Source organism: Phyllobates terribilis, unplaced genomic scaffold (genome assembly GCF_046119375.1).
Source record: "Phyllobates terribilis strain yellow unplaced genomic scaffold, ASM4611937v1 Scaffold_5__5_contigs__length_657084704, whole genome shotgun sequence".
Classification (NCBI taxonomy): domain Eukaryota; kingdom Metazoa; phylum Chordata; class Amphibia; order Anura; family Dendrobatidae; genus Phyllobates; species Phyllobates terribilis.
The window spans coordinates 107,559,630-107,579,664 of NW_027362765.1; the positions used below are offsets into that span (position 1 = coordinate 107,559,630).

Here is a 20,035-nt window from a genome sequence, read left to right on the forward strand (position 1 = left end):
CCGGCACTCTGGAGCCCGACACTCTGGAGTGCGGCACTCTGGAGCCCGACACTGTGTAGCCCGACACTGTGTAGCCCGGCACTCTGGAGCCCGGCACTCTGGAGCCCGGCACTCTGGGGCCCGGCATCCTGGAGCCCGACACTCTGGAGCCCGGCACTCTGGAGCCCGGCACTCTGGAGCCAGTCACCTCCAGAGCTGCAGTCACTATTCTGCTGTAACATCATGTCTTATACTCCAAACTCTTCCAGCGCTGCAATCACTGTTCTGCTGTTCCATCATGACTAACACTCCAATCATCTCCAGAGCTGCTGTCTTTATTCTGCTGTTACATCATGTCTTATTACTCAGTCACCTCCAGACCTGCAGTCACTATTCTGCTGTTACATCATATCTTATACTCCAATCACCTCCAGAGCTGCAGTCACTATTCTGCTGTTACATCATGTTTCATATTCCAATCACCACCAGAGCTGCAGTGACAATTTCTATATACAACTTCTTAGTATACGTCACAGTGAGTGTATCGTCCTAACAATATAAACACTCTAATTTAATCTAATTTATTCCTTTCATTTCAGTTTTTTCGTTATTCTTCGGCATTATGTTGGGGCTTGACATCTGAGGCGTGCTTTTTTAAAGGGGCACAGTTTAAGCTCATAAAAATTGGGGGCAATCCATAATTTTAGGTTCACGTGTCCAGAAATAATTTAAAGGGAGTCGGTCAGCAGGATTTCACCCCCCCCCCAAACTATTTATATGAGTGTAGCTCTTTCAAAGACAAGTCCAGCAATACATTTACTTAGCCAGTCAGTTCCTCTGTTACTGAGAAATCAGCTTTTTAATTGATATGGAAATGAAGTTGAAGAGCTATTGTAGATCTGAAGCCTCTGTCACTCCAGCTCTATTCCCTGCCCAGTGCCGCATTCTCCTGTTTGACTGACAGCCTCTATGCTGTGTGACTTCAGGCAAAGGAGCCATCAGTCAAGCAGGAGGCGGAGCTGGGCGGGGAATAGAGTTGGAGTGACAGAGGCTTCAGATCTACAAATAATACTTAACCCTATTAGCATATCGATTCAAGCTTTGATTTCTCAGTAACGGAGGAACGAATTGCCCATGTAAAGAGATTACTGGACTTGTCTTGGAAAGAGCTATATATATATAAGTAGTTTGGGAGGTGAAATCCTGCTGACAGATTCCCTTTCAGAGTAGGTTGGCAACCCTGCTCTCGAGCCAAAACAACAACTGTATGCCAGAAGGAAATGTTTTATAAATCTTTTAAGAATCCTGCGCTTTAGCATTTGCAAAGTCTAGATCAGGGGCATAAGGCTTTACACTTTTTAGTATTAAATAATTAAATGCCGCTTTGCAATCAAAGTTACCAATAAACGTATAAAAAGTAAAACGAGGTCTGTACTTCCCCTAGCAATGCCAGGATTACATATATTACGCAGCACATGTCAGTAACCACATGTTTTACATCAGTTTAAAATAGAAGCAGGAAGATTAAATTGTCAACCTGCAAGGTAGAGACATATCAGAAAAACACGTAATAAATCTGTACATGTAGCGCTCCTGGTGGGCTATGGCTAAATCCAAGAATGTCTTTGGAAATCAGGTGCAGACCAAACCTCTGCATTGGCCCTGGGCATGCAAGGTATATTGTACTATGAAGTGCAGGTCATTATCCAAGGTTCCCTACTACTTGCCTTAATTTCTATTAGCCATTGATTATAATATGTGTCATTAACCCTTCTCCATAGATAAGATGATAAAGGGAAGTGTAGACCGATGGCAGCGAAAAAGCAAGTTTGCAATTTACTTCCTAGTTGTACTTGCCTCTATTCTCCTCCTATCCCTGATTTTCTCTTTTTTTGCTTTCATATACTTCTTGTTGACCAGAGGAACGGCGATCGATTCTGTCTGACATGAGCAGTGCTTATGACGCGCCCCCTGGGCCAGTGCTGTTAGGGATACCCGGAGCCGGATCAGATGGGGGTTGTAGTCTCCGAGTGGCTGTGACCCGGTCCGTGCCCAGGGTGTCAAACTCAGTGTGTGGCAGTCCTTATAGATGTTACTAGATGTTCTTTTATGTCGACTACGCCACCCGTTGATTTGCGGTCACTACGGCCGCCGCTGCAGCAGGGTCCGCTGAGGCTGGTGGTGTGTGTGCAGCTTTGGGTAGTATAACCCCCAACGGGAGGGGTATAGCCTCAGGGGGTCAGCCGTGGAGGATGGTGGTTGTGAAGGTGCAGCAAAGAGACTCAGAGGCATAAAATGCAGTTCCAGGGTTTTACTTACTGGTGTTGCTCGGGTCACTGTGTACAGCAGTGACCACCCGAGCCGTGCTGCGTCCACCAGGTCCTGGACTCGGTCAACTCCCAGGCAACTCCGGAGTGTGGTCCTGAGCTCCTTTCTGACTCTCCCTTCTTCTGGCCGTTCCCACCAGGGATCCACCTAAGTCCGGCTCCCTCGGGCCTCTTGTTGGTAAACCCTTGTCTCTGGGTTCCCTGACCCTATTCTTGGTCTGCCTTCCGGGTGGATTTAGTGGGTGGTCGTGGCAGATCCTGCCCACGACCTCCGGTCTCTGGCTGAGGATTAGTGCTGTGGCCTCCACCAGCTTGGGATCCGGTACCCTGTTGCCGACCCTTCACCCTATTAGCTCTCTTATGGGTTCTTGGGGTCCCCTCTTCCTGCGCCTCTGGGTCCCTCTTCCTTCTCCTCTGCTCTGCTTCTCAGGCTCTCTGACAGACTGTCTGACTGGCTGACTGACAACTGACTGACTGACCCTGATCTAAGATGGTGCCCACCTTATATACTCCCTCTATGTGTGAGCTCAGGTGACCAGCACCCAATGAGCTCCTAGCTTTACCCAGGCTGCTCCCCCTATCTGCCCCTACACTACTGGGATGTTCCACCCCCCCTCCCACTCCAGCCAAGGACAGACTCGGTCGTACCTGCACATTTATTAAGTGGGAGTACCGTCGGTCTGTCCCCCGGAAATGGGATGTGTGTAGTGCATGCAGCCTACTAGCTCAGTTCCACACTCCATCCTTACCCGGGAGTGGAATACCACACCTCTGGGTTGAGGTGCAATACCCCTGTAGCAGCCGAATCCTCAAGGTGCTACACTTACAAGCACTTTCCTACTGAGCTTGTAAGCACTGCACTGAGATCGTTGGAGAACGATGTTGGCTCCTAATCCCGGCGAGCTTCGGGCCCCACCATGCCTCCCCTTATAGCAGCATCGGAGGCACACAGATCAGGCCGGCAGTGCGGTGATCACTAGCCTAAACTGTCAATTAATCAGGAACTCCCATATCGACACCAACTTGGAGAGTGGTTTGCTCCTAAAGAAAAATCATGAGAACCCTTCAGGCTAAGGCAACATGGCGACTTTGCCTGCTACATCGGAGCGCAATACAAGTGAATGGGGTTGCATTGCGACTCCGAGGTCACTGCAACCAAGACAAACTAGTTGCGAGAAGTCCAACTGCACAGGTTTTTTGCAACACGCTTGTCGCAGTTCTCTTGGGGTCGTAATGCGACCCCATTCACTTATGTTGCAAAGCAGCAGTGACACCTAGCAAAGTTTGGTCGTGGCCAAAGTCACCGTGTAGCCCCAGCCTTAAGAAAAAAAGTGAAACCGGTCATGCAAAAATCAACACTGCTCCACGATCCCGAGAGTGCAAATGACATCAGATCACGAATACTTGTAATGTAAAACACGATTGATTCCTTTATTGTATTGTGCACTGTGTTTCAACCTCTCAAAGGGCCTTCATCAGTCAAAGATAACCTGATGAACACCCTGTTCGTGGGTTTAAAAGACATAGTCATAGCTCCCCAATACAAGAAAAGAATCAATCATCTGTCACATTCTAAGTGTTCCATTTCACGCGAGAATCATGATAGAGCAATACCACTTCTTGCATGGTGGTTTTCTTGTTGATGTGACCATCTCAGAGAAATGCTCCCTTGTCGGCCTTGTAGTCTGAAGCTCAAAATCCCAATAACTGTGTTCTCCTATACATGGTTTTTAGTCTTGTGCCCACTGATTGCACAAACCCTTCAGGTGAGACCACATCTATCATCAGTGTTTTTTACATTGTTGCCATACTACTCTAAGATTGGGCCCCCTTTGTCTCTCCTCTCTGTTTTTTTTTACTTGATCGCTCTAATTTAGAGCACATAAATATATTCTATATTTGATAATGTCTTGGAAAAAAAATTACAAGCTCATATATAGGATTGTAAGCAATTAGGGCTCATTCAGACATCAGAGATTTTTCTTGTATGCAAAAAACGGTCCGAGTTTCATCAGAGTTTTTGATCAGAGTCATCAGAGGTTGGTCAGTGTCACTTTTTACCATCAATTTTTCTCAAATGGAAAAAAAATAACTGATGGCAGTTTTAAATTTTCTCCTATAAAACAATATGTGAAAAACGCACAGGAGTTGGATGGCATCCGAGTGCTGTCCTTTTTTTTCACTGACCCATAGACTTGCATTGGCGAGATTCATTTGAAACTCGGATCAATATCGGACAAGTCTCCATCCTTTTGTGCGGACTCGGCCCAAGGAAAATATCGGACATGTGAACAGCCCCATAGACTATCATAGGCTTGAGTGCTATCCGTCAAAAAAACTGAGAAATACAGATGTCTGAATGAGCTCTTAGTCTGGTGTCAATAGAGAACTGAGTGTCTAACAAAACCCTTTAGGGATGAGAAATCATTTAACAAATTACCCGAAGGGTAAATGGACCCAACTTAAGGGATAATGTAATTAAAACTTTACTTTTATTGAAATTAGTCCCCTGATGAAGCCAGTCATGGCGAAACATGTTGGGGAGGCTATGAGTGAATTTTAATTAGCTCAAGTGGTCTTGAAATTGACATTTATAATTGTCCTTAGAAAAGCTATCCTAGCTAGTGGACTGCAGCCATTAATCTAGGTAGGAAATATATTAGATTTAGGAGAGTGATATCCCATAGAGGAGTCCCTAAGAAATGTTATACAGCAATACCACCTGAGTTATTTTAATCATTATTTGTTAAACCATATTAAATAATTTCAATAAAAGTCAAGTTTTAATCACATTATCCCTTAAGTTGGGTCCATTTACCTTTTGGGCAGTCTGGTGTCGGGCACAGGGGTACAGAATGAAGCATTTTAGATTTCTCCTTCTCCAGACAGGGTTAAGACACATTCGTTTGCCTCTACTGAGCACAGAGATCATTCAGGAAAAAAAAAAACCCTCAACCACTTCCTCAGTGAACTTCCTCCCATACACTTTTCTAATGAAAATAATCTATATCCATCTTCTGTTTTTTTTTTCTTCTTTTTTGCACTGAAATGTGATTTTTTTTTTTTAATATTCAGAAGTTTTACACTTAATGGACTGTAACATTGCAGCCTATGGGTTCACAGAAGTCCATGTTCACATGCTACAATACGACCACCTCATAAATCCACATGTATTTTTCTACGTCATCAGGTAGAATAGGTGAAATCTATAAAAGATCATTAGATAATTGGCAAATTGAAAAAAAAAATAACAGAAGGGTTGGATAAGCCCGGATTTTTTTTTCACTGGTATCTTGCTGTATTTTTTTTTCATCTGTCTAGATTTGATAGTATCTTGGCCATAATCCTTGGGTTTGCAGCAAAAACGCTGTCAAGTCTATGGGTGCGGAAAAATAATCAGATCTTATATGGATCATATAGTATCCTTTTTTTACCGATTCATTGCAATTCTTAAGACAGGAAAATGTATTTGCTCTTGCAACATTTATTACCTACTGATGTATAAAAATGCAGGCCGTATGGATGACAATACAGATGAAAAAACGTTATTTTATTGGATGGAAATCAGACCTTTCTTTTGTTATACGCTTGAGTAAACTTAGCCGCAGTTTGAGTTAGGATATGTTCCCAATGGCACCCGGAGTTCCCCATAATATAATAATATGGTCTATCAGCTTCCCAAAATCTTAAACAGGGGCTCCTGTTAGAGGTTTTAACAGAGCCTCATCCTAAGGGAAGAGTCGGACGACCATATAACTCGAACGAGGATAGCATCGCAATGCTCAGACTGGCCGACGGCTCGCCTGACCTGACCGTGAAAGCTGCATAGAAATACATGCTGTCACCCTCAGGCCGGAACAGCCTCCGGCCAGTCCGAGCATTGCGTTGTGATCCTCGTCCGAGTTATATGGTCGTCTGACTCTTCCCGTACACGATAATTTGAAAAAAAAAAATTATTTGGAGATATAAAGAAGTCTTTGAACATGTGACATCTGCCACAGATTACAGTGAGAGGAGGAAGCAACTTGTGCAAAAGATAACTCAGCTAAAAATACTGTAAACCAAAAATTTCTTTCCCCCATAGATTCAGGACTGGCAATCCGGCAATTCTCCCAGTCTTTGTTTACAATTAGCCGGTACAAAAACTGTTGGACACTTGTAGAAAAAGACTGGGAAGACTGTGAGCCTCAGTGGTGGATTTGCAAGAAAAAAAGTAAGCATAGATTTCTCATTAAAGCTATGGATTGTTTTACAAAATCTGCAGCTGTTTTAACTTGTTTTAAGCCTTTTAAAGAGGACCTGCCACCTGCCATAAACATTGGTCTGAATGTTGCTGTTCTACTGAATCTGGCATTGTTGTTTTTTTGTTCCCGGAATTCTCCGTTCTTGAAATATAGCCCCACTTCCCTATATAAAAATCTAGTTTTGTTAGTCAAGGAGGCGTGGTCCTCAACGCTTCTCTATTGGCATCTTTATGGGGATCACACCACCTTGTCTAAAAAGACTAGACTTACATACAAGGAAGAGGGAGCCACACCTGAGGAGCGGAGAGATTCAGGGGAACAGTGGCATTCATACGAAATAAAACAAGTACATATTATTGCAAGTGACAGGTCATGTCAACAGATTTTACCACCTAATCTGAGAGCAGCGTAATGTACAGAAAGAAACCCTAATTCTAACGATGTGTCACTTAGCGAGTTGGTTGCTGCAGTTTTGATAAAATCATAGTTTTATCAGCAGGAGATTATCATCAGATGACTGGTAATGGTATTTATGAGCTCCCTATAATTTTGCCCCCACCACTAATTGGCAGCTTTCTACCTATGCATAGTGTACACATAAAGCTGCCAATCAGTGGTGTGGGCGGGGTTATACAGGGCTCAGCATTTAGAGAACTGCTAGATCTGCTGCATGTAAAACAGTGATTTTATCAAAACTGCAGCAAGCAGCCCAGTAAGTGACACATCACTGGAATCAGGCTCTCTGTCCCTACATCATGCTGTTCTCAGATGAGGTAGCAAAAACTTATGACTTGTCATTTTTTAGGGGGTGAAAACCTCTTTCTTGTTTTTAGGATTTTTAGTTTTTGTCTGATACCCCCTGAGGTCCTATCGCCTGAATACCCAGATTTTTTTTTATTTTTCAATTAAGAAATTTGTATCATTAAAGTTCCATATCTAAGAATTGCATTTTACACGCATTACTGCTAAGCAGTTTTCCATTTTTGAACATTTTTGCAGATCGGATTAATAATCTTCCTGTGTCTGTAGCAAAACAGCAGAAATATGCATATAAATGGTATAATCACATGCTTTCGTCACAGTTTTAACAGTGCAAGAATACACAAAAAATAAACTGTATCCTGAAATCCACAATTAAAGGATTTATTTACATTAAGTTGCTGCTACTCATACAGTGGCAGGTATATAATCTGGTCAATATACAGTATGTTCTATGCTGTAGTGGTTGTCTGCTGTCTACAGCCCTTTAGGATTCGTAAATCCTAAAACCTGTTGCAAAATTCGCCATGGATGAAACGAGTGTCAAATCATGCAACTATCTTTAAAGGGAGTGCAGTAAACGACCACTATTCAGCCAATGGTGCTGTGCAGCTCCACAACTAAGCACGTCCGGCAGCAGCGAACACTGAGAACAGCTGATCGGTGGGGGTGCCGATCAGACATTGATGACCTATCTTAAAGATAGGCCACCAGTGTTAGATTCCCAGACAACTCCTTTTAAAGGGTATTCTCACGTTTGGAAGTTTTCCCTTATCCAAAAGATAGGGGATATCTTACAGATCGCTGGGGGTCCAATCGCTGAGACCTTAACCAATCCCGAGAACCGGGGTTCTGAAGAGCCACATGTGAATGCAGCGGTGGTCGATCATGTGCACTGCTGCTCCATTCATTCCTATGGAAGTGCCGAAGACGAGCCGAGCTCAGCGCGCTGCTCTCTCCAGAAGTCCCGTTAAGAGTGAATGGTGCAACGGTGTGCATGATCGACCACCGCTCCATTCACATGGGGCTCTTCAGAAACCCGATTCTCGGGATCGGTGGGCGTCCCAGCGGTCAGACACCCAGCAATTATATGGCTAGGGGATAGCTTCCAGACTTCCGGACTTGAGAATACTCCTTTAGACATTGAGCATGTTGAGGATTCGAAAATCCATAGCATGTTCTCAAATCCTATATGCACAGGTAGAAAATCCAGTTTAACTTCATATATAAATCAATGATTGCATTCATTTCCACGACGCCCACTCTATCTCCAACTGAAACCAGGAGGGTCTGCATGCAAGAAACAAGCTGTTTTGACCAAATCATCCAGCAGCTGCTGGTCACATAAAGGCAAGAATGTAAGTGGGTCATCGTCAATTCTAGCAGACACTATCTTCAGTACGTGAAAAAAATGACCACAAAGGTGTCACCACAATTAGATCAAATGTCTAATCTTCCTTTCTATAAACCATAGCACCTGCAAAGTGTAACCGCGACCATTATTTGCGGAGCATATATTTGTAGGACATATAATATTACAATGCAGAATAACTAGATTCCACTGTGAAAATATAATAATTTACAATATTTTTGCATAGAAGTGAGAAGAGTTCAAACAAAATATTTCTCCAACATTTTTCATCACTTTGGTTTCCTGACAGACCAGTTTGCCATAAAAGTTTTGCATTTTTTGCAGATTTGGTGAACCTTGGTTGTAATACTATAAATTCCACAGGAAATCAAGTGGATAAGTTCATCATTTCATGTCACAAGGATTTATTCTTGGAATGCTTTTTTGCACCAGTGGGCAAAATATGAAAGTAAACGCCTTTGGCAGCAGCTCACCTGTCATAGCCGCTGCCAGTCACAAAAATGGAACGTCAGTGGTGCTTGGAAAGTGCTCTGACATTTCGTTTGCTGTTGGCTTTACACTGATTGCTTCTGTGGCCACATGGTCAGTCAATTATAGTCAATAATCAACCATGTGGCTACCTGAAAAAAGCCAATCAGAGCCACCCGAAGTTCTTTGCACTGCTGCCACTCCGTTCTACCGTTAAACCCTACTGAACGGGCATTGGTGTCATCTCCTGTCAAAAAAACACCATTGTCAACGCCCTTTAAGCACTGCAGCTCCTTCATAGTTTTTTCCTGCACTTGAATAGAGTGATGTGGCATCGCGGTCAGACATAAAAAAGCCCAAAGGATCTCATTCCCTTAGTACTCACAATTGAAAAGCATCAAAGAGGTCAGACCCACTGATCATAATGATATGGCGTATTCCAAAATGGTAATAATAAAAAAAAAAAATAATAATTAAAAAAAGTAGTCAATTCTCACTTTCGCACCAAAGCTCTAGTAGTCCCTCAACTGGTCTTTGCTTCCCTGCAGTGATGAGGACAAGTCCATACAGTGCAATCATAGGCCTCAATGATGAGGTTAGTACGTCCGGCTCTAGATTGCCCAGTTATAGGCTGGAGTAATCACATATGCATATGATGCCATCACTGCAGAGGCGTAAATGAAACTTGGTGGACCCCAAATGGTCTGCGGTGGAGTAGCGAGAGTTTTAATATCTAAGCATAGTTTATTTTTCTTTTCTTTTTTTCATATCACTTTTCTTGCTTTTAACCAAATTTTTTCAAAGCAGTATTAATAAGCCAAAACCCAGAGTTGGTCCAAAACATTAAAGATGTACAAATCTTTTCACTATAGTTTTTTGTCCTTGTGTTTCATTTCTGATCTTGACTTACAAATACCAATATGGACCAAAATACCAAAGTGCGAAAACTGCCCCTAGCCAATTTTGTAAATGTTCTGGGCAACCCTTTTAAATGATAATTTAAGGAATTGTACCAAGTTTGGAAGTTATCCCCTATCTGTAGGAAAAAGAAAAAATTACTGTTCTCTGGGGGGGTCAATCCTGAGAACTGTCTGTTCTCAGCGAGCCATGGCCAGAAAAACCACCATAAGGGCTCGTGCAAACGACCGCATAGATGGGACGAGTGTTATCCGTCGTATTGACACATAGCACTTGTTTTTTTATGGGACAATGCACATGTCCGATTTTTACGTAGGAAAAAATTGCACCATGCACGGTTTGGCTGCGAGAATCGGACGGCACTCGCCCATTCAACTCTATGGGTCAATGGAAAAGAATGAGATGAGATCACGCTCTGATCAATCTCTGATTATAGTCTGATCAGAGTGTGATTAGCATAATCGTACAGATTTTCTTAAAAGAGAGAAAAATGATCGTGTGATCCCGGCCTTATAGTTGTTCCTGAAAAGAATTATTAAAGGGTTCCAAGTTTGGAAGTTATCCTCTCCATTCAGACCGGGCTCTTCAAAGCCCCATTCTCCATATCGTTGGACAGCAGTTGCACTTTCAGCAATAAGGAAATAATTTCCTATACATATAGGGGATAACTTTCAAACTTTGAACAACTCCTTTAATAGTTATTTTATGTCCATGGAGCCAACAGATAGACCATATTCTTTCATATTTGATTTACACAGTTCATCTTAAAGTGGTTTTATTAGATTTAAGTCTGGGAGGTATAAAAACTATCCAAAGAGTTAAAGCAGCCAGCCATCTGCCGCTCTCCTGCATCACACTGTGGTTTGTCCTCCCTAAATAAATCAATGTATTATCTTGTAGAAACATGTAAATATTTGCTCGGCATACAAACTAGATGCATGCAAAATTAGAAATGTACACACATATGCCATGAGCTCCATGCAAATTGTAGCTTTGCCGACTCCTCTGCCTTAACCCCTACAAGACCAACTTACTAAAGCGCATTGACATCGTCGGGGATGTATGATAATTATGAATTTACAGTTTTGATTGTCTTAACCTGCTGATCCTCTCGTTAATTTCAGATGTAATGCCGACACACGAGCAACAAAAACATCAACATGGTAAAAATGAAGACAAAAATACTCTTTCTGGAGAATACCGTTTTAGCACAAATGTGAGTTGCAAACCTGCCAACAGCGGATAAACAGCAGGTCAGAGGACAGCTGGGTCATATCGGGGGTCCGCTATTTGGTCCGGTAAAGGCGGACACCATAACGGAAACCCAATGGACACAATTAGAGTCACTGGGTTCCTTCAGACACTGTTGGTGTCCGTCACGAGACATATCTGGTATTTCCACCATTTCCATTGTTCTGGAGGTAGCAGATGTGAGCAAAGCCTAACGAACGTACACAATAGCGTACAAACAGTTAAAATAAAGAAGGTAAATATTATTTATGCTTTTATCCCCGTTACTACAGAAGCTCTTCCTAAAGAAGCGATGGAAAATTTCCATTTTAGTCCAATTTTACAAAACGTATCTGAATTTAGATCATGTATCCATCCCTCCATCTATCCTAATTATTTACAAACCTTCATAGTCAAACAGGATGTTGAAATCTAAGTCATCTTCAGGGTTGTCTTTATGGTCACAACTGGCCAACAGGTCAGTGACTCGGTCGACGTAGCTCATCTTTAGAATATCTTTACAGATCAGCACAAATCCTCAAGTCAAGAAGACCAGGGATCCAGAGATTCTCCCTTCTAAAAAAAAAACAAAACTATATCCACGATGAAATTCACTAGAAAAGTTTTAATCCTTGGAAAAACAAAGTCTTGATGTTCCTGGAGCTCATTTGGGAGAACCCCTAAAATATGTGCCACTGGTACAGGCGATAATGCAAGTAGGATGGTCCCCGTCAAAGGTATCCAAAAGTGATGGCTGGCTGGAGGACAAGCACGGTTCAGAGCGGCTCGGTGACAAGGGATCACAAGTGTGTGAAATTGGCAGAAATACAGAAAGCTAGTGCTGAACTTCCTGCTCAATACAGACACCTGCTATGGAAGAGGCGTGTTCTGCAGCCACAACTGGGGAAGCTAGCGTGTCAGCAGCCAGTGTCACTGTGACATGGCCCCGCCGCACAGTCCAGGAACAGCACTTCTGCTAACCCCTTCACAATGCACACAGAGCAAACCATCATGAAAGAGAGCAGCGGTACAGTGTCAGCTGCGAAGAAACCATACAAAAATACACTACGACACTATGCGGAAGATCATTAACTAGCTACCCGAGATACTGCAGTTGATATCCAACCATTTTCACAGTGCATTGCACAAAAAATTACCATAACCGTACAACGGTCACTAGACAAGTCATAGAACTGGACATTCATTACAAAAAACTGCAATGTACCGAGGGTCGCAAATATAAGATTTGTGTTACAGGCATCTATGCGATGAGAATGGCCGTAAATTTAGGATGTCCCATTCGTACACAAAAATTTATTGCATGACTGGCCTACTTTGGACACATCATACGAAGAGAGCAATCACAGGAGAAGGGCATCATGGTCGGAAGAAAAGAAGGAACAAAGTGAAGAGGAAGACCAGCAATCCGATGGCTGGATACTATCAAGGTAACGGTGGAGAAGATCCTGGTGGACTTATCTAGACTTGCACAAGATCGATCTTCCTACAGATCATTCATCCATCAAGACACCATGGCTCGAGGTCAAGCCGAAGGGCGTAAAAAAAAAAAACGTAATGGGATACCCATTCACCTACATTTCCAACTTTAGTATTTAGAGAGCTGGGAGCAGAAGCTGTTGCACGGCAGTAATTAGATGGAAAAAATGAGGTGGGTTTGTCCAGCTGGAGTCAAGTAGGTTAAAATTAGCAATTTATTTCAAACATTTAAGATCCATAGAAGAGTGGTAAATAGATACTGATCAGCAACGCGTTTCAAGCATTATATGCATTCTTTACACAATTAAATAGATTGTAGATTTTTGTCCAGAATAAAAATGCAAAAAATATAAAATATGTTCTAAAAGGGAACAGAAATGGGACCTGCATCTATCACACATTTATGGGACATCTTGTAGAAATGTCTGAGTGAAATAGTATAGTTTGTGACCTCTGAAGCCAATGATTGGCTGCAGTGATCCCGTGACTGACAATGCTAAGCAAAGACCACCGGAGTATCAGAGTTGAATAGTTATTTTGTCAAATCTCCTGCAGTTTTTCCTTGTTTTTTTACTTCGAAATTTTGGATAGCCTCTTTAAGCAATATCCATTCAAATGGAAATCTTCTGAAGATGTCATAGTGTAAAGGAAAAGTGGAGCTGTTCCCAGGATCAACCATTAGCTCAGCATTTTACAGAGGCTCATGGAAAATAAGATCCTCAAAACTTCTCCACATTTCCTTTGCACTATTTTAAATAAATCTAATTATGATACCCCTGCGCCACTTTGTCTGACCAAAAGTGGGTGGCAAACCAAAGTAAGCCTCATTCATCAAGATTTTCTATCACTTTTCCCACTAGACAAGTGGCAGAAACAATTGGCCACGTTTCATCAAGAATGGCATTTTGCACTCCAATCTTCATGAAGGGCTCGCTTGTGAAATTAATTAAAGGGAACCTGCCATCAGGTTTTCCCCATATGAAGTCCGGCCACCACTATTAAGGCCTCTTTTACAGCATACTAGAATGCCGTAAAAAGTCACCAATTCCCTCTTCATATCCCAAAAAAGATCTTATATCAACACATGGTGCAGTTCAGTCCGATGGGTGTCTCTAGTCTTGATCCAGTGCCTCCTCTCTTCCTTCAATCGCCATCCTCCTTCCCTACTTCATGTGGATGACGTATCCTACATCATCCACACAGTAATCAAAATGGAGAGAAAAAGGAGTTTTTTTGTAGGCGTAAAAAGTTACAATTTTATTACATCATTATTAAAAATACACGAGACAATATAGATAGTATAAGTTAAAATTACATATAGATGGCAGCAGTGGTCACTGGTATAAAGGCCAATAATCACATCCCCTAAAATCCCAAGTTATGTCTGAAAATTCCTAAGGGCAGCTAGATAATAAATTATTCAAGGGAATGGGTAGTATGGAGTTTTATATTTGTAAATAGACTATGTTCCATAAATATCAAACAAACCCAAATGTGTAACCCATATGATATAGCAATGCTGCCTGCCAATAGGAGGGATTAACATAGGAGAAATGTATGATAACAAATCATCTTACCCAGTAAGGGGCCAGGAGTGAACCAGTGATAATAGGAGCGCAAAGGCAGCCCCCCGACGCGCGTTTCGCAGCCCGCAACGGCCGCTTCCTCAAGGGGAATGAAACTTGGGATTTTAGGGGATGTGATTATTGGCCTTTATACCAGTGACCACTGCTGCCATCTATATGTAATTTTAACTTATACTATCTATATTGTCTCGTGTATTTTTAATAATGATGTAATAAAATTGTAACTTTTGGCGCCTACAAAAAAACTCCTTTTTCTCTCCATTTTGATTACATGTAATATGAGTTGGCATATTTTGGTTCTCAGGGAAAGTACCTTCTCCCAGATGCACCAATACGGCTATAATAGGGTTAAACTGCTGTTATCATCCACACAGTGTCGCCCATCATGTTACTGGCACACTTCTCTGTCCTGCCGAGGGCAGAGCAAAGTACTGTAATGCGCATGCGCTGGCTTTACTTCCGGGTCATAGGTCCTCTTGGCCTTTCGCAGAGCATGTGCATTATAGTACTTTGTTCTGACCCCGGCAGGGCAGAGAGATGTGTGCCAGTAGCGTGATGGGGGCCATTGTGTGGATGACGTAGGATACGTCCTCCACATGAAGCAGGGAAGGAGGATGGCGATTGAGGGAATAAAGGAGGCACCGGATCAAGAGAAGAGACGCCCATATGACCAGACCGGGCCATCTGTGGGTATAATGAAAGGTCTTTTTTGGGACCTGCAGAATGGATTGGGGACTTTTTTTTACAGCATTCTAGAATGCTGTAAAAGAGGACTTAATGCTGGTGGCCGCACTTTATATTATGAAAACCTGTTGACAGGTTCCCTTTAAAGGGCATGTACCTCTCAATGAATATGGCACATCTTTCGTTTGCCAGTGTAAGAAATGTTCTCCAGTCTGGAACTAAAATACATTTTGGTTGTAAATTATGATGGATTTGTCAGCCGCGCTCAGCCATGATCACTTTTCAAAAAGTTAGCTGAACTGACCAGGACTGTTATAAAGCCACAAATGGTCACATAACTGTGCACAACTTCAAGTTTTGTAAAACAATTGCGATATTTCAAATTGTTTTATTCCAGAAAACTGTTTTATGGATCCCGGCCATTATATACACTGTTGATGAATATACGGGAGTATTTATAAGTCTCCCCCATGTGTCTTTATCTGCTCACATATTGGGATGTAAATTTTTTTCACAAGTCATTTGTAAAACTGAAATACCTGTTCGGGTCACGCATCGGCCAACATTATGTCAACTTATCTCCTGCAGTCAGTCACCCCTAGCATTACTATGATCTTATAAAGCAAAATTAAGATTAACCACAGAAAATCAATTTATCATAATGACCCGAAGACGAACGATCGATCTCGAAGTATCCACAATGCAGGACAACTCAAAGTCCGGTTATCTTCCTAATTGCATATTTGATGATAATGGGACAAGACAGGATCTGGCTCAGATTTCAGAGAAATAATTTATTTTCCTGAGTAATGAGGATCTAGTTTCAATGGATTGAAAAGTTCATTTTAAGAATGACGCGTCTGGTCAGCTACTGATTTAACATTTTTTCTATATATAAACATAACCTGTAGGGAATGTTAACCCAGAGTTTATACCTTGCAGATTTCAGTGCATATTCCACATAGAATTTGCACACAATTTGTCACTGATTTCTGTAAGAAAACTGCACTTATATTTTTTCATTGATGTGAAAACCACATTGGGTAGCCATAAACATATTAGCCCCATTTTTATGTTCAATTTTTTGGCCATAAAGTGCGTTTAAGGTAGCTTAAATGTATGTTCACATAGAGCTTTTTTGCATGGAAAAAATGTGCGTTAGAATCCATAAAAATGCTGCTTCCAAGGCAAACCCCATTGTTTTCTATTAGAAAAACGAGTTGCAATTATGGATGAGCGGACCTGTGGAACTTCGGGTTCTGATACCCGACCGAAAACTGTATTCCAAAGATCAGTTCGGGTAACAGAAGTGTACCCGAACTTGAACCAGAACTCGGACCCCATTGAAACGAATGGGGACCCGAACTTTTGAGCTGGAAAATTCGCTCTCTCTCTCCCGGACTTTCCCCAGAACTTCGAACATTGCACCGGACTTCCTGGAGAAGTGCGTGTTCAGCGTTTAGCACTGGACACTAAACGTCCGGTACGAACCCCGTATGCACCCCGTACATATTAATGGGGCTAATCCCAGAGGGTTCCATGGTAAAAACCCAATTGAATAAATACTCTTATATTTACTTTGCATGTATATACCCTAAGGGTGGTTTTGCACACAGCATTAAAGAGAATCTGTCGGTAGGATCAACCCTCCTAAACCGTTGAATAAAATTATACCTTGAAATCTGTGATCCGATGTCTTATTCCAGAGAAATCCATATTTTTCTTTATATGTAAATTAGCTGTTAAGATCTATGGGCTGGACATAGATCTCCCTGAGAATCTGCCTCCAGAGATTATTGTAAATGAAAGGAGACGTCACCAGTGTGAGACATGTAATGACTGACAGTCTACTCTCCTGATCTACATGTCTCACACTGGTAACGCCCCCTATCATGTAATATAAGCTCTGAAGGCAGATTGTCAGGGAGATCTATGTCCGGCCCATAGATCTTAACAGTTCATTTACATATTAACTAAAACATGGATTTCTCTATAATAAGACATCCGATTACAGATATCAAAGTGTCATTTTATTCAGCTTCCTATGACATACATGCCCACTGACAGATTCCCTTTAAAAGCTATGAACACTTTTACACAGATTTTTTTTATTGTTCATTTGCTTCCTGAAATCAAAGTTATGCGACTTTCTAAATAGTCTACATTAAAAAGTTTTTAACGTTTTTGCTGCTGCAAATTTTCTGTAAGTCCTTTATCCAGCTGAGTGCTCTGCAAACTAGATACAAATGTGTCAGTGCTCCTGCTCCTGACAGCTGTCATTTCTTGTCCCCTTCCTTCTTTCAGTGTTGAGGCGTTGTCAGATGGCCGTATAAATCGGTCTGAGATCGGACCTCAATGCTCGGACTGGCCGGCGGCTTTCCCTACCCGAGCGTGACAACTTCATGTATTTTTATACAGCTGTCATGCTCTGGTCGGGAGAGCTGCCAGCCAGTCCGTGCATTACAGTTTGATCTTGGTCCGTTTTTTACTGCGCCCTTAAGTTAGGTTCACACGAAAGTTTAAAACATATGTCACAATTTCATCCAGAAAAGTGGAATGATTTTTTTCTCATTTGCCATCCGTGTACAATCTGTTATTTACCGCGGCAGCTATTTATCATTTACAGGACCATTTACAGTTTCCTATGTTACAGAATTGCAATATTATATCTGTAAAAATCGGATGCTAGACTGTGTCTCAATATGGGATCCGATTTTTGACGGACAGCGCTCAGCCTGAAAATGTGGTTGTGTGTATGAGCCCTTAGCGACAGAAGGAGGGAGGTGAAGGGGTTTGTACACTGAGGAGAAAGAGGGAAAGTATCTAAGGCTTTATGGAAAGCAGAGAAAACAGACTATGGACAAGGAGGAAAGCACACAGAGAGGCAATAATTGTGGTTCTAGAGCTGTGCTGATACATGAAAGTTTGTAAAGACAGCAGAATCCAGGATACACACAAAGCTCAACATCCAGCCTGTATGACTGAGAGGAACACTCACAGAAGAGAAAAAAATGAGACTTGGATTAGGCTATAAACTGCATGGGATCTGTATGAAGGAATAAAGACTGCAGACTGAAACTTAGTGCCATTTTTTTAATTAATGGAAACAGTTAACATACATCCCCAATTCAGTTTTTGATCCATTTTTTATCCAGAAGGAATAGGAAATATAAAGGAAGGACTTTTTAATTCTTCTTGCTGGATCCAGTTCTCATTTTGGTTCAGAAAAAGCTGCAATTAAGAACTGGGATGTTTTTCCCTAAACTTTATGTGTAAAACTACCATAACACCAGGGTGAGGCCCCAAACTTTCAGCTATATCTGTAATAGACTTTTTTTTTCCCTTTTTAATATTCAACCTGGCTCGAGACCTACAAAAAGTTACAGACCTTATAAAAATCATGTATTTCCAATAACTTCAGGAAACTACATTTCATACGTAGGTCCGAATGGCAACATGGAGGGATCGAGTTACTAATGAATTCACCCGTAATATTTATACCTGCCTCATGCCCTAAATTAAGCAAAATGGCTCTTTTGGTGCCTGCTGCAGTGATGACTGTGGTAATGGTTTCTAGGAGGGCTTTAAACCCCTCCAAAAACAGCACCAGCCCGATATTTAAAATGCTTCTTTCATCTGCCGTGTTTGGTTAAGCATTGAATAAGCTCAGTGTTTCACCCCAAACCCACAACATGGGCTGGAAAAGTAGTGTAGCCGTCAGTGAAAAACGCAAGCTCTATTTTAGCTGGGCACAATAATTCATTTCATTGGACGTCAAGGAAAATGAAATCTTGAGAATGAAATGACTCACTCATAGGGTCTTGGCAATGGACAGAGAATTCCATAGCAGTTGTCTAATCTGCTGATAACTACCAATTGGTTCATCGCATATACATCACGTATCTGGGAAATCTGCTGAATTGGGCATTGTATAATTATGTAAGGGGGAGGCGTTACAGAATGTGCTAAGTTTGCCCTTCTGAAAGTGACCTCAGCAGAGTTCCCCACTGGATGACCACAGCGGCACATAAAGCATTGACGTAACCCATTCGGCTCAGTAAATATTTGCTCGTAGTGAACTGTTAAAATAATTCATGATATAATCGTGTTGTAGTGTGTGTATCAGTGCACTTTCGTTGCGTCTTCTACATGCCCACCAAGGATAATACACATATTTCACGCCCATATTCCTTTCCCAAAAGCAGTCAGTACCTCCGTAGCCCAATGGAAAGCTGATGACATTTTTGGGCACAGTAATGTTCTGCTAGAGGCTCCAGCTTAGCTACATTATCAGTTGGAGTCAAGGATTTTGATGGTACTGTGGCGCCCCTGAGGGTTCAGTCGCCACAGAGGTACTGCACCTCACCCAGAGGTGTGGCAACTCCTTCTCTCAGGTAAGGATGGAGTACTGCCCGGGACCCCAACACCTGCACTCAACACTACACTACTCCAGGCCGGCTGGAAGGGCTTTATGCTCTTCTTCTGCTGCCCTGTCCCTGGCTGGAGTGGGGGGAACCAAAGTGAGGGGAACCATGTAGTGGGTGTGGGTGGAGGACGTAGACCAAGGGAGCACTTGAATAGTAGGTGTATATAAAAGGGAGCCATCTTAGTTAGTTAGAGCAGTGCAGTAAGTAAGTGAGCAGCAAGTGGAGAGGAGGGGAGCAGAGTCTCTTCAGGAGCTCTGGTCCAGAGTGAGGCCTAGTGAGAGAGGCCCAGGAGAGGAGTGGGAGCAAGGGAGGAATGCTCCAGGAACAGAAGGGATCCCAGGGGGTACGGTGAGTGCAGGACGGCACCCGTACGCCCAAATCTGCCAAGCGTCAGAGGGATCAGGCCGCAGGAAGGGAACCGGTCCCTGGCCCAGCCGTGTTACTCCAGGTCTCGGCTGGAAAACCGGAGGCTTCTGTACTTCCATGGTGCAGTTGCCACAACCTCACCCAAGCCGCCGTGAAGGGCACCAAGTAGGTCCGGGAA

At 42.4% G+C, this 20,035-nt stretch overlaps 1 protein-coding gene across 6 annotated transcripts in view; it reads right to left on the reverse strand.

Annotated features, from left to right (window-relative positions):
• Positions 1–20,035, reverse strand: part of NFATC2 (nuclear factor of activated T cells 2) — a 143,227-nt gene that overhangs the window by 109,192 nt on the left and 14,000 nt on the right. For 3 of the 6 annotated variants that reach the window (XM_073682731.1, XM_073682730.1, XM_073682732.1), the window contains exon 1: positions 11,703–12,155. The exons of the other annotated variants lie outside the window; for them this stretch is intronic. In XM_073682731.1, coding sequence (XP_073538832.1) covers positions 11,703–11,802 — 100 coding nt within the window. In that variant the 5' untranslated portion in view covers positions 11,803–12,155. Of the gene's footprint in view, positions 1–11,702; positions 12,156–20,035 lie in introns of those variants that run through there. 6 annotated transcript variants of the gene reach the window in all.